Source organism: Acinonyx jubatus, chromosome A2 (assembly GCF_027475565.1).
Source record: "Acinonyx jubatus isolate Ajub_Pintada_27869175 chromosome A2, VMU_Ajub_asm_v1.0, whole genome shotgun sequence".
NCBI classification, from domain to species: Eukaryota; Metazoa; Chordata; class Mammalia; order Carnivora; family Felidae; genus Acinonyx; species Acinonyx jubatus.
The window spans coordinates 62781455-62797732 of NC_069383.1; the positions used below are offsets into that span (position 1 = coordinate 62781455).

General features: G+C 35.3%; 1 protein-coding gene across 4 annotated transcripts in view; it reads left to right on the forward strand.

Moving 5' to 3' along the window:
- The window catches only part of VWDE (von Willebrand factor D and EGF domains), a 77521-nt gene that overhangs the window by 14213 nt on the left and 47030 nt on the right, over positions 1-16278 (forward strand). For all 4 annotated transcript variants that reach the window (XM_053218404.1, XM_027071979.2, XM_053218406.1 and 1 more), the window contains exons 4-7: positions 8670-8735; positions 12239-12486; positions 13044-13133; positions 14873-15017. In XM_053218404.1, the coding sequence (XP_053074379.1) occupies positions 8670-8735; positions 12239-12486; positions 13044-13133; positions 14873-15017 (549 nt within the window). The remainder of the gene's footprint in view (positions 1-8669; positions 8736-12238; positions 12487-13043; positions 13134-14872; positions 15018-16278) is intronic.

The following is a 16278-nucleotide window of genomic DNA, read 5'->3' on the forward strand; positions in this document are numbered from 1 at the left end:
GTTTTAAGTTATTTCGTCTTTCATTCATTAATATTGATTGAATGTTTATCCTTTGCCAGAAATTATTTTAGGCCTTAGGGTTATGGTAATGAACAAGACAAATGAGATATCTTCCCTCATGGAACTCACATTCTAGTGGAGTGCCTCAGACATAGAAAAATAAACTGGATATGACTCAAAGAATAAAATAAATATCCACGAGTCCCTACTACATCAAGACATGATTAGAGAAATAAATTGATGGAAGAAAGGAGACAAACCTTCCTTAAAGAAGAATTGCAAATATTTGTAGTTAGTATCCCACATAGAATATGGGGCCTAATTCCTTTCATTTTGATTGTGAGCAGTATTTAGTGACTTGTTCCCAAATAATAGTGTATAGAAAGGAAAATACGGTGATTTTATAAGGGAGAAACGTAGTAGGCACTGTATTAACCAAGTGATCAAGGTTAACATCATGAGTGATAATGTATGTTGATATCAGTTACCTGCTGATAACATGCAATAAGATGTACTTCTCCTTTGTGGTATTCTTCCCTAAAAGCCATAACCCCAGTATAATCATGAGAAAATTCATACAAATCCAAAGTGAGAAATATTATACAAAACACCTGTGAAAAATACTCTTCAAAAGTGTCAGAATCATGGAGAGTCATGAGAGAGTGAAAAAACTGTCACAGATTGGAAAAGATTAGGGAAACATGATGAATAATGCAATATGATGATATCCTGGATTGAATACTGGAACAGAAAAGAATGTTAGCAGAAACTGGTAAAATCCAAATAGACTTTTCAGTTTATTTAAGAATGGAGTCCTAACTGGGACACCTAGGTGGCTCAGTCGGTTAAGCATCCGACTCTTGATCTCAGCTCAGGTCATGATCACACGGTTGTGAGTTTGAGCCCCACATTGGGCTCTGTGCTGACAGCACAGTGCCTACTTAGGGTTCTCTCTCTCTCTCTCTCTCTCTCTCTATCTCTCTACCCCTCTCTCTCTCTCTCTCTCTCTCTCTCTCCCCTTGCCCCGCCAAAATAAATAAATTAAATAAACTTAAAAAAAAAAGAATAGAGTCCTAAGATAAATTTCTTAGTTTTAACAAATGTATCATGGTTTTGTAACATGTTAACATTAGTGAAAGGGTATTATTACCAGGAAAGCTCCATATTATTTTTGCAACTTTTATGTGCATTTAAAATTACTTTTATTTATTTTTTTTTATTTTTTTTTCAATGTTTATTTATTTTTGGGACAGAGAGAGACAGAGCATGAACGGGCGAGGGGCAGAGAGAGAGGGAGACATAGAATCGGAAACGGGCTCCAGGCTCTGAGCCATCAGCCCAGAGCCCGATGCAGGGCTCGAACTCACAGACCGCGAGATCGTGACCTGGCTGAAGTTGGACGCTTAACCGACTGCGCCACCCAGGCGCCCCTAAAATTACTTTTAAATAAAATGTTTATCACAAACTGAAAATAAAACAAAAAATAAAATTGTTTTTGGAAGCAAAATGTGTTATAAATTAGAGAAAACTGGTCAGTGCAATAGTGATTGACTGGCACAAGGATGCTGTCTCACCCAGAGTACCTGAAGAAGGTCTCTCTGACAGTTGATGAACTTGAGCTGAGCTCTGAATGAGGAGAATGAACCATCCATGAAGACATAATGGGGAAAGAGCATTCTAGGTAGAAAGAACAACAAATGCCAGTGTCCTTAGACAGGTATGAAGATGGCTGTTCAGTGAGCTGAAAGAGGAACAACATGGCAGGAAGACTGAATGGATGAGACTTCAGAGATGAGATCAGAGAAGTAGGAAGGGGACAGAATCTGTAGGGTATGTTGACCGTGGTAAGAACTTAGATAGTCATAACTGCAGTATAAAGCCTTAATGGGATTTAAAATAGGTGAATATGATCTATGGATTGTATTTAGAAGACTCCATTGAAGAGGCTGTGGAAAGACAGTGGTGGCTCAAAGGTTGGAGAAGGAGGAAATGGTTTAGTGGCAAAGAAAAGAGGTTATTGAGTTGGGATGTCTTTTGGAGGCAGAGCTCATGCATTAGATATGAGAGAAGGTGGAAAGAAAGGAACCAAGGACAAGGCCTAGGTTTTTTGCTTGAGCAGCTGAGATAGGAAAGCAACACATTAGTTGGGGAGAGAAAGGAATGGACAGTTCTGTTTTGGCTTGTTATCTAAGAGAGGACATGAGATATACAGACATAAAATGCACAGCGGATTCGTGAGCCTGCCACTGACCATGTTGTTGACTAAGGATGTTGGAGAAGAGGGTAGTTCCCATAATACACCATCATGGAGCTCACAATAGATAATTGAACTTAATGAGTTTTTTGGGTTTTTTTTCTCTGTGCTCAATTATGACTGTGAACTCTTTGAAGACAATGTACCCTTTATATCAAGGTCTCATGACCTCATGCCCAGTACCAAGTAAGGACACAACAAATGCACATTAATAGAAGTGTTTAATAGAACTAGTGACCCAACTCCTCAGATACAAGGAGCTCAAAATGGAAAGAAGCTACATAATGGTGATTTTTTACTTGGACTGCTTAGACAGGAATGAAGCTGATAATTGAGGGATTTATTCTTGGTTGGGGATGGAGAAAGTTTGCTGATATGTGACCAAATTATGGGAGGAAACCAATATCCCTCTACTATGTTATCTGGATTCCTCCATATGTAGGAGACTGAAAATGCTAGGAGATACTGTTCTGGATTAGTGCTCTTAAACTAGGCCAAACACTTGATTTAGCAAACAGTGACAATCGTGTTAGTAATAGCTATGAATATTTTCATCTTGAGGTTGTTAGATTATCCAAAAACAAAAAACAAAAAAAACTACAAATAATAGATATGGCAAAACAATGGCTAGGAATATACATGGAACCACAAATTGCAATGAGTGGTGTGAATGAGAAGATTAAAAGTTGCTATAGGTGTGCCTGGGAGGCTCAGTGGGTTGAGTGTCCAATTCTTGGTCTTGACCCTGATCATGGTCCCACGATCATGGGATCAAGCCCCACATTGGGCTCTGTGCTGAGTGTGGATCCTGCTTGGGATTCTCTCTCTCTCTCTCTCTCTCTCTCTCTCTCTCTCTCTCTCTCTCTCTCTTCCTCCCTCCTTCCCTCCCTCACTCCCCCCCTCCCTCCCTCTCTCCCCTTCTGCTCCTCTCCCCCACTCACGTTTTCTCTCTCTAAAATGAAAATTAGAAAAAAAAGTTGCTGTAGATGAGAATACCAAAGGTGAAGGAGGGTGAAATTTATAGTGAGGAACCACAGAAGAAAGCCTCTTCTGAGAAAAGGGCATTGACATTGAGAGTTTGAGGGTAAACAGTCCTGGGTCAGATAAAAAGTGTGGGGAACAACATCCCAGACAACAACAACAACAGCACGTAAAAGGCCTTAAGGCAATAAGTGTGGTGTTGCTCCCAAGAGTGAAAGTAGCACAGAGATGTTGGATCGCAAAGAGTGAGCAGAGTATTACAAGACATGGGCTGGAAAGGCAGCAGGGTCTGCTAGTTAGGGAACTCTTCATTTTATTCTGTGCTTTGAGAAGTCTTAAGAGAATTATCCTGAGAGCTTTAGCCAGTAAGTCTTCACATTTCTTACACAGCTGCTAGCCAGCTAAACCTGGTTGATAGCAGTATGTTCAGGAAGGACAGCAACTGCTCAGTTAATAGAGCTAATGTTATCCATTAGGAAGGAGAGAATCCAGAGAAATGCATCTTGAGTGGCCAAGGTGAGAGATTTGAAAAATGTCTTTTTAATATTTTTCAATATTCTTGTCATCAAAATAGTTAATTTTTACAAAATCTCTAATAATATTACCAAGTATTTGTGGAAAATTGCATAGGTATTTCAATGGGAAAAAAACCAACAACATATCTACATTATTTTTTAAGAAATATTGATTACTATTAAAAATGAAAACAGAACTTTTATACCACGGAATATCATAAAAGCAATCACTTAGACAAAAATATTGTTTAGAGGGGCGCCTGGGTGGCGCAGTCGGTTGAGCGTCCGACTTCAGCCAGGTCACGATCTCGCGGTCCGGGAGTTCAAGCCCCGCGTCGGGCTCTGGGCTGATGGCTCAGAGCCTGGAGCCTGTTTCCGATTCTGTGTTTCCCTCTCTCTCTGCCCCTCCCCTGTTCATGCTCTGTCTCTCTCTGTCCCAAAAATAAATAAAAAACGTTGAAAAAAATTAAAAAAAATATTGTTTACATTGAATTTAAAAACTCAATACATATAATTTGCATTTTTTGACATGCTGTTAATACTTAAAAAAATATGTCCTGTTAATGTCATTCCCGCCCATTCATTTTCTCAAGTTTGAATATTCAAAAGTATTTCTTTTATTCTTCATATTCATGTCCTCCTACTGGTTTTAAGTAAAGAGAATTTCTGGGGGAAGATTGTTATTTTTTACTTTTTGTATATAAGTTATTAATCGATATACACATGAATTATCTTCTCTGATGTGCCAATAAAAGCTTACCTTGAAATACTATTTAAATTTGAATTAGAATTCCTGGATAGCAAACAGAAATGAATCACATAATCCTCTTAAGTGTCTTTTTCTCTTGCTTACCAAGAATCTGAAGCAGATGTTCCGGGCTGATGATGACTTGGCCATTTACAATGTCAGGCTGAGGTCTCTGTGAGTCTCTAGGCTTTTTCTTCACAGTGACGAGATGAAGGTCCAGTTTTTGCTCTTTATGTGCATTTTAGACAGGATAAAAGGGGAAGCCCAAAGGATAAAAAGAGAGCTTGTGCTAACTGGAACTTACCTCCCCTTAAGGAGCTTATTTGGAAGAAGTTTTATCACAACTACTTCAGAAGAATTCTTTGGCTTATCTCTGTCTTCAGAGGCAATCTGTGAAATCTCCTTTTTTACTTGGACATATTTCTGTCACCAGCTAATAGGCTATTGGATAGGCAACAATCCATCAGGTATATTTAGCTTAAAAATCATCAAAACAGGGGTGCCTGGGTGGCTCAGTTGGTTAAGCGTCCACCTTTGGCTCAGGTCATGATCTCACAGTTCATGAGTTCTTACAGCCCTGTGTTGGGCTCTGTGCTGACAGCTCGGAGCCTGGATCCTACATCAGATTCTGTGTGTGTGTGTGTCTTTCTCACTGCCCCTCCCCCTGCTAATGCTCTGTGTGTGTCTCTCTCTCTGTCAAAAATAAACAAATATTTTTTAAAAATTTTGAACATTATCAAAACAGCACAAATTAAAGAAAATTGTCACCATTTTAATAATATATTCTTATGATTTTTGTTTTTTATAGCTTACATATAATTTTCATACAATTTATCTACAATTTCTATAAGGCAAAGAAAACAAGAAACGTTAATTCAAGATTATACTTATAATCAATGTCATTCAAGCAAAAAGATTTATATATGTTATTTACTGAGAAAAGTTCATTGGAAAATATTTTTTCATATTTTCCATGTTTGTACTTAACAAGGTGGTTATTAGGTCCTTATGCTATACAAAGAGGCATTATATCAATTGGAAGTAGGCCATGAGAAGTTGAGGACATATACTATATTCCCTACAGCACCCACTAAAATATGTGTGTGTATCTAATAGCCAATAAAATAGATAAGATACACAAAATACACCTTTTAGAGATACAGAAACAGGTGAAAAGTGCCAAAAGGACAAATAGAAAATAGCAACATGATAGATTTAAACCCTAGAATATCAATAATTATATTAAATATATGTGATCTAAACACCCCAATTGAAAGTCAGAAATTTTCAGATTGGATAATAAAAGCAACACCCAACTATAACTATAGGCTGCCCAGAGAAGCCCATGTTAAACATAAAGAAAAATGAGGTTATAAATATGAGGAAAGGATTGACTTAGGTACCACAAATGACAAGAAATCTAGAGTGGCATTGTACATATCAGACAAAGTAAATTATTGAACAAAGAATATCACCTAGAAGACAAAGGGTCATTTCCTAAAGATAAAAGGATCAATTGAACAACAGGATAAAACGGTTCTAAATACTTATGTACCTAATAACAGAATTCAAAATACAGGAAGCAAAACTTACAGATCTTTAAGAAGAAATAGACAAATTTATGGTTCATGTTGGAGATTAACACTCATCAGTCAATAATTGAGCACATAGAAACAAAAACAAAAAAAAATGGAGGAGAGTGGAAAGATTCCATCAATCAACTTGATCTAAATGACATTTAGAGAAGATTCCACAGATGACAGAACAACCCACATTCTTTACAAGTGCACCAGAAACATTTACCAAGATAGATTACATGCTAGGCCCTAGAGTAAGGAAATTAGAATATAAAAAAAAGTTTGATGTTAGTAAAAAAAAAAAAAACCCACTAAATATACTGTGAAAACAAGAGAGTTTACAGATCTGTGGGATCTGTAAAAAAAAACAAACAAACTCAGTTTATATGTTAAGAAACTAGAAGCAGCACAAATGAGACCCAAAGTAAGCAGAAAGGAAATAACGATCAGAGTGAAAATCAGTGGAATAATACACAAAATGAAGAAAGTAAAGGCAGAAGTTTCCAATATCAGGAATAAGAGAGGTGATAAAATACAGACTCTCCAGATATTAAAAGAATTATAAGAATAAAGAATTATTATGAATAACTGCCAATACATTTGACAACTTAAATGATGTAGACAAATTTCTTGAAATACACGAATACTAGAGCTCATTCAAAAGAAAAAAATAATTTCAATGGCCCTATAATTGTTAAACAAATTGTATTTTTAGTTAAAATCCATTCCACAGATAAAATAAAACAAACAAACAAGAACCCTGGCCCAGATGGTTTGGGAATTCTTCCAAATAATAAAGGAGGAAATAATACCAATTTTACATAACTTTTCCAGAAAAATGAATAGTAGGAACCAAAAAACTTCTGTAGAGCCAACAATACTCTCAAAGTAAAAGCAAGACACAGACATTCAAGAAAACTATATCCCTCATACATATATATGCAGATGGTATGATCATCTATTTAGAAAATCCAGTGGAATCTACAAAATAGCTATTGGAGCTAGTAAGAAGTAATACTGAAAGAAAAAAGACCAACATATAAAAATCATTTGTATTTCTTTACATATGTACTAGCAGGAATTTTATCTAAAAATACTAATTATAGTACCAACTATATGAAATACTTAGGAATAAATATGGAAAAAGATGCACAAGACCTATAAAGTGAAAACAGTAAAACTTTGCTGAGAAAAATTGGAAAACTTAAAATAATGGAGAGATAAACCATGTTTATGGAACAAAGATCAATGTTAAGAAACCAATTCTCAAGGTAATTTATAGCTCTAAAAGAGTCCTAATCAATATCTCAGCAAGCTTTTTTTTTTTTTTTGGAGATTGACAAATTTTCCTAAAATTTATATGGAAATTCAAAATATCTGCAATACCCCAAACTACCTTGATCAGGAAAAGAGTTGGGCAATTTATAGTGACTTTCAGATTTATCCTAAAGTTAATCTGTAAAGTGTTATGTTTGCATCAAGATAGATCAGTGGATAAGAACAGAGCCCAGAAATAAATCAACACACGTATAATCAACTGATTTTCAACACTAAATATAGTCAATTCTTTAGAAAAAGGACAGTAGTTTCAACAAATCGTTTATACACAAATTTTAAAAAATGAACTGTGATCAAAATGCGTATAAAAATATAACTTACAAAAGGGGTACCTGTGTGGCTCAGTCGGTTAAGTGTCGGACTTCAGCTCAGGTTAGGATCTCACGGTTTGTGAGTTCAAGCCCTGTGTTGGGCTCTTTGCTAACAGCTCAGAGCCTGGAGCCTGCTTCTGATTCTGTGTCTCCTCCTCTCTCCCTGTCCCTCCCATGCTCATGCTCTGTCTCTGTCTCTCAATAATAAATAAACGTTAAAAAAAATTTTTAAAAAGGTATAACTCACAATGAATCATTAGTTTGAGTTACAAATAACAGAAAACAAGTTGAAATAATGTTTAAAAATCATGAACTCTAAGGAGTTTAGGATGTGTCATTGAATCTGAGAAAGAGTTAAATAAGAAGGCCTCAGAAGATATGAGCATTAGAGCACCTCCCATGAGGTTAGCAACAAGAGTCTATACACATTCCTGTAGAACTTCATCATTGACTTGACTCTGCTCTCAAGTCCTTGTCTCTCAGTTTAAATTCTAAATTCTTCCAAGAAGCAATCTGATGAGCCTGTGTTTGTTCGAGTAGTTACCTTTGTTCCAATGAACCTAGTTTGGCATTGGGTTATAGTTATTACCATGACAGCTGTCAACTCATTTCTGTAACCCTGCACATGATTATAGGAGAAACAAGTTCCACAGAAGTGGTTCAAACCAATTGTTGTATAAATTTATGTAAATTTTAGTTTCATTACTTAATAGTGTAGACTAAAATTTAGGAAACAAGACATGAAAGCTTTAGTTGTTTTAAAATATGATTCCAAATTATCTCTATTTGATCTCATCCTGAAAAGGGAAAATTTTATTATAAATAAAAATGAGAATAAGTAAGTCTTAGTCTGTTGAAACATACTTCTCCGAGGAATTGTCATTATGTATGTATTTATATCTTTATGCTCAATTGAATAAATATATAAACCTTAACCTTTTGCAGCTATTTCTGATGCAAAATTACACCCATGTGACCCTGATGAAATTGAAATTAGTGGTGACTGTGTTCGTAAGTATCAAATTTTATTTTTTTAACAATTTATAAACTTACAATTTCAAAGTTGTTTTGTTTATTCATTTCTCTTGAGAGAGAGAGAGAGAGAGAGAGAGAGAGAGAGAGAGAGAGCGCATGAGCAGGGGAGGGGCAGAGAGAAAGAGGGAGAGAGAGAATCCCAAGCAAACTCCGTGCTGTCAGCCGAGAACCTGATTCAGGGCTCAGTCTCACAAACTGTGAGATCATGACCTGAGCTGAAATCAAGAGTTGGACACTTAACTGACTGAGCCACCCAGGTGCCCCCATTTCAATGGGTTTTTATGTTCTGTAACTTACTTAGATGTTAGTTATGCTATTTGACTTCACCTCAGTCTCGTGACTACCAAAAATAAAAATCACTTTATCCTGCCTGTAAGCAATAGTCCTGGAATTAGCAAATATATGGAGTTGGGCATGTCATACCCTACAGATATTGGTAGAATTCTTATATGGGGAAATATTTGGCAGTATATCGCAACAATATTAAAAATGTACATATATTTGTCCTCAACAATTCCATTTTCAAAAGTCTAGCTTATAGAAATATTTAAAGAAGCATGTAAGTACTCTCTTTAAAACAGCATTTTTCTAATAATATGAAAAACTAAATTGCAAATATACAATAACTGCTGATGATTCAATATTTTTGGTGTACCCATGATAAAATATTCTATAAACAATATTAAAATTCAGGAATACATTCTTTGATATTAGTAAATATTAATAGCATACTGTAGTTAAGAAATCAAAATATGTAGCACAATCTCATTTTTATTTTCTGAAAGCGACTGCGTTTATACCAAATAACTCTTGAAAGATAAACACCAAAAATGTTAATGGTACTCGTAATTTTTCTCCTCCTTCAAATCTGTATTTTTTTTATTTTCTAAATTAAATTTTTAGAAGTTGTTTACAAACTAAAAAAATCCTATGTCAATATTTCTTAAAATAACTCTAAATAGATTGTCTAATAAATTTATGATATCTACTTAAAGGATGAGAAGAGATTAAAATTATTATTGAAACCTTAGCGTTTTTGCGGGATATATTGGTCAAGTATATTGATGATGATATGAGAATATAATAAATGAATATGGGATTGTTGACACATAATTAACTAAGGTGTTTGATAAACCATAATGACAAAAAATAAATCAAGATAGATTATATAATATTTAGATACCAGTTCTAAAAATTAATATGTTAATTAATATGTTAATTAATATGTTAATGGATTTTCCAGCTCCTTTTTCTACTGTTCTTTAAACAAGTTATTATTTTATCTGAAAGTCTCAGTTTAATTAAACACTGTGATTTAAGTTCTTAAGAGAACAAAACAATATCCCTAATAAGAGTAATATTAAACATAAAGTATATTTGTTATACTTTATATATAACCTGCATAATAGGTTTGGATTATCTTTCTCATATACATATATTATAGTGAAATCACTTTTCTTTTCTGAATAAGCAATAAATTTAAGCTATGTATGTATGTTGTACAGAAGGCTTATGCAATTATTGGGAAAAAATGCTATACAAAATCATACACAATCTGGGGAGATAACCCTTGAATGGAAATATTGAATCAAAAGTCAACAGCTTCAGGATAAAGTAGAGAATATGTTAACATATCCAGCAACTGTTAATATCAGAATTGACAAAAAGGTACAAGCAGAAATAATTTATCTCTTGTTTTTGCAAACTTTTCTTTTAAATATATGTTGACAAAGTTTCTTTCATCTACATTGTTGTGAGCAATGATCTGTTTTTTCACCCAGATAGTTGATGCCATTTAAAATAGTGATTCAAAGTTTTAATTTTCATGAATTATTTTCTTTTCAGTTATCTGTCATCTCTTACTCTAAATAATCATTATAGATAGTCCTTCCCTGTTTGGAAATAAGTTGAACTTCTTTTTCCTAATTTATGTAAGAGGAAATTTTCCCTCATATATAATTTTTTTAAAAACCAATGTACTAAAGAGTAGTGTATTATTTCTTTCAAATGTGAACATAATGATTTGACCTCATGTTTAAGATGTTTGGCAAGGTATTTGTTACTTAGATTAGGAGTGCCTGGGTGGCTCAGTTAATCATCCAGCTCTTGATTTTGGCTCAGGTCATGGCCTCATAGTTTGTGAAATCGAGCCCCGAGTTAGGCTCTGTGCTGACAACACGGACCCTGCTTGGTACTCTCTCTGCCCCTTCCCTGCTTGCGTGTTCTCTCTCTCTCTCTTTCTCTTTCTCTCTCTCTCAAAAAAAAAAACAAAAAAACAAAAAACAATATTTATTACTCAGATTAATTCGAAAAAAATTCATTTGCTACTCGGATTTTGTAATTGAATATCTAACAAAATAGCAAGTTAAAATATCTTAAAATACACAAGGTTATTTTTTCCCTTATATTTAGGTTAGAATCCCTCAGAGTTTTCAAAAATCTATGAGAGGACTAAAAAAATTACTTTTGCAACTATTGTAAAATGACCATGTATATCCTAAAAAAAAATTGTACATTTTAGCACGTTTTAAATCTTGTAAAATTTATCACTTAGATATTTTTCTCTTTTCTAAAACAAAGGAAATTTAAAAAACTCATTTAGAAACATTTTAGATCCCTAAATTTAATCTTACGAAAGACCAGAGATGAAAATTGCAAAATCTTCCCAAGTTCCTAGAGAAAATTTCAAACATTTTTAACATCAGAAAAATGAAAAGAGTAAGACTGTTGTTTAACACCTGATGTATTTCACTCAACAGTTTAATCAGTCCCGTAATGAGCTGCTCTTTCAACCCAGAGTAATGATGGGTTGAGTTATAAGAGGAAAATAGTAAGCCTTTTGAGTTTACATTATAATGACTTTTTTTTTTATTTTTAAATGTTTATTTTTGAGAGAGAGAGAGAGGAAGCAGGGAAGGGGCAGAGAGAGACGAAGACAGAATCCGAAGCAGGCTCCAGGCTCTGAGCTGTCAGCACAGAGCCCGATGCGGAGCTGGAACTCACAAACTGCAAGATCATGGCCTGAGCAGAACAAAGCTGGACATTCAACCGACTGAGCCACCCAGGCATCCCTATAAATGACTACTTTTTAAGCAAGAAATTATAACGTAAAAAAACCTTAATTTTATTTCTTTGTTCAATCTTTTAGAAAGGGAAATCTTTCATAAATCACTTCGAAGGAGGTGAATTACTTTTATGCTCAAGAGCTAGACTTTTTTCAAGGGTAGACACATCCAAAGTACATTAATATAAGCTTGATGAGCTGATAAGTTTCTCTGCTATCAATATTTCTGTGATTATTGGGTCAAAAATAAAAATGTGCTGCTTTGCTGATTGCTAGATAATAGTTATCTTTCTGAATGTATTTTACTTTTCTTAATATAAATCCCTGAGCTGCAGTCTCCATGAGCTTTCTGCTTGTCATTATCCATTCTTTAAGATGCCTGATTGATGACAGATTATGCATTTTTTCCCCTCAGGTCAGCGGTTTGTCTCAGTGCCACCACCGCCCCCAGGAAGGCCAGAAGTTGTGGTGGAGCTGATTGAATCCAGGCTTTTCTGTAGGTGTGCTTTTGATGTTTCCCCTACAAGCACTTCGGTGGGATTTCTCATAACTTGGTCTAGGCTTTCTTCTCAAGAAATCAAAGAGGAGCTGAAGCAAGAGACCACAGTTCAGGCATTCTCTCTTTTAGAGCTGGATGGAATAAATCTCAGACTTGGAGATAGGGTATGTTCACATTTTTTTTTTCTTTTTGTGAATGTATTGATTTTAAAAAATGAGTTTTTTAACATATCCTAAAAATACCTTCATCCCCAGAATACCAAGCACTAATGTTTTTCTTTTTCTTTTTTCCTTGGCAGTTGTGCCAACTCAAATGATATTGGATGAGTCAGTATCTTATTGACTACATATGAATATCTGCTGTTACCATTTGCTGAATTATCAGTGAACCCTTATAACTTGATGCCTCTTTCTGGTTTTAAAATGATACGTTTTTATTCTTGAAAAATATTTTTATTTTTTTAATGATGATGTCACTTATCCACTTTTAAATATATCTTAAATACAAAGTCTACAACACTTTGATTTATGTTGAGGTTTGAATAGGTAATATTTTTAAATTGTGGAATTCTTCTCGATTTTCAAACAAGTTTTCAAATTGTTTAGCTTCTTATTATCTTTTATGCACAATCTACTATAAGTTAAGTACTTAATTACAATAGTTTACACGTATTTTCTCCATAATTGCATTGCTAAATGATTATTCATAACTGTGTTCACAGATATTCTGTAGTGCTTCCGTCTTTTTGTTGGAGAATCCACATGTACAAAGCTTAGCCATCGAAAGCCAAGAATTTTTTGCAGGCATTAAGGTATGTAGCCACGGGGATGGATCAGAAAGATTACTTCTCTATCACTGTGTTTTCTATACTGTGATCTGTGGATGCTGGTTCCAAGACCTCATCACAGACTGAACACTGAGATCCGAGAGTCTCTATTTTTGAAAAATTACCCAAATAATTCTAATGCACAACACTGTTCGAGGGCCCCTGTTAATGAACTAAAATTGGAATATACTTGCATATTTTTTGAGAAATAGCTCAAATTAGAATAAAAGTTGGGCACTTGGGTAGCTCGTCAGTTAAATGTCTGACTTTGGCTCAGGTCATGATCTTACACTTCATGAACTGGAGCCCCGCATCAGGCTCTCCACTGACATTGTGGAGCCTGCTTAGAATTCTCTCTCCCTCTCTTTCTCTCTGTCCCTCCCGAATTTGTGCTCTCTCTCTCTTTCTCTCTCTCTGTCAAAATAATTAACTTAAAAAAATTAAAAATGAAAGCTTTATTCCCATAATTCATTCTATCACATGTCTAAAAGTTATATTATTGATATTTAGTTAGCATGCAGGTCGGAACACAAGTACCAGGTCAGGTACTGGAGCCTCTAACTAGAGTAAAATTGACCCAGAAATCTGGGCTCTATGAACTGTGAAGATGGAGGTAACTACACAAGGCAATGTCTGTGGTCACTGCTGGTATCATGGGAGGTCCAAGCACAGGATCTGCTGCTATTACAGCAGATGAGCAGTCATCCAGGGAATCCAGAAGTGGTGGAATGAATGGGGCAATATCATGAGGTCTAGGCAGACAGGCACTGTACACCCCCTGTGGTCTCAGCCACAGGACTGGAGTTTGACCTGGACTCATCTCTAGTTCAAGGACAAGATGAGACAATCAATAGATTGTGTGAATAGGACTCATAATAGATTGTGAGAGCCAAGACAAAAACTGGTCTGGAGAAAGTCCATTTATACACAGTAGGGACCAAGGAAGGAGTGAGAAGAGTAACCATGTTGTCAGAAGAGTATAATCACAGTAGGAGGAGAGAAGAGCTCATACCTCGGGGAGGCAGAACCTTTGGATCTCCATTGGTGAACACTCAGCAAAAAACATCCGGGTCATTGGTCAGCCCCCAGGAGATGTTTCTAATTAGGCTAGTAGGGAGCTAGCCAAGAATTCAGACGGAGTAAAAACTTCCTGCCTCAAAAAAGGATTGGCCCATGAACTGGGATGGGACCAGTCCTAGACTTCAGTAGTTAGTAATCCAACTAAGGAAGACACAGGCTGCAACATAAGCTTGAGATATTTGAGGTGACAATGATATTTTGATTTATATATGCAAAAATACTTAGATTTCTAACTTATGTTAAGGGTGATATTAATCTCTCAGAATAAACACACTCATTTGTGAGTCAGTAAATGTTAACAAACAAATGAAAGAATATAGGCTTCTCTGTGTCTGTGCCCATTCCCCAGTGCCCATCCCAGAACCAGAATCATCAAGGCAGACTCCTACCAGACTGCCTACCATGTTGGGGAACCAAATTATCCCTCAGCTCAGGGCAGTACAGTGACTCCGTGTACTCTGCTATGTGCTAATGTTTTTAAAGATTTGGTTTTAATTGATCTTATTAAATTGAAAATTTCAGGGCTTAAGTTATTACTCCCAGCTTATTTAGCAAAATAGGAGCTGTTAAGAAAAATGCTCTTGTAAAATTTTATCTTAGGAATAAATTCTATTTTGATATGACTATATATTTTCTTATACCAGTTACACCCTGAATTAAGCACTATATCAGAAGATGGGAAAGAATATCGCCTGAAGATAGAGAGCACAGTACCTGTCATTTGTTCTGAATTCAGTGAGCTTGACCAGGAATGCAAAATCTCATTAAAACTGAAAACTGTTGATCAAGGTAATACACTAAATTCACTTAATTTTATTACTGGATTTCAAATAATAATTAATGGTTTTTTTTCTTCTAGAAAAAGTCACTGGAGAGTATGCATATAATGAATTATGTTGTGTGTTTACATCAAATTATAGCTCAGCCATATTAATGATATGGGTCCATATTATTGACTGTCAAAACAGTCTATGTTGCAATTCACATTTATCCCTCCTGGGCTCATAGCATGTATTAAAAAAAAAAACAGTGATGAACAACTCCTCATCATCATCTTTTTCTTCCTACTTTTCATTCTCGTCCTCCCACCTACTTTTTTCTTTGCTTTGTTTTCAGAGATGGAGAGACAAACTGCTCTTTAAGATTTTCCAAATATCCCTAACTAGGGAGGTATGATACGTTATATTAACTTAAATTCAAGCTTATGCAACATGGGTCTCCTAATACAGTCTTTATACTTTTCTCCTTAATGTAAGCTTGTGTTTGAGACCTTTTGTTATAAAATTCTATTTAAATTACAAATTACATAGATTATGTGATGCATGGCTGCACATATGTCACTGTCACAGCCATATAGGGAGAGATGAAATTCTCCCAAAGGACACAATAGATTATGAGAAGACAAAGCGTGGATGGCGGTGATTGGGTTTAGTTGAATTCTGTTTCTCCCCCTAAGACTCTGAGGTAGAAACCAAAGCACATAAGAGATATATAAATTAGAATATGACTTTTAAGAGGGATTCTGTTTACATACCTTTTCACCATAGGACATAAAATTTTATGTAATAAATACACCAAATACGATGCGTCTAGGTCTTCGGGTCTCTATTATACCTAATTAAATCAGAGAAGCAAAGGATAAAAATGTTTGAAGAGAGAGTCCCATGGGAATGATACACCCAGAAAAGAGATGGACGTACAAATAGAGAGAAGCATTGGGAGATGCTGTCTCGAGACAGGTGACAGTAAACAGGCTTAGGTAATAAATGCCCAGCCACTCATTCAGATTTCAGGAGCATTGTGAGCAACACTGTGTTTTGAAATTCAGCACAGAAATATGCAATTAAACCCTCTCTCTCAGACTGTTTGACATAATTTTACTTCAAACTACGTGTGAAAAGTATATTTGGTAAATTTTACTACAGCTTATGGGGGAGAATAGGAAGAGGATGATGTTAATATGACCCTTTTCAAACTTGTGTCAGGCAGAGATTTTCTTCAGCTGCAAGTATACTTTAAACTATATTTGTGTGCTCTCAATTCTTGCAGC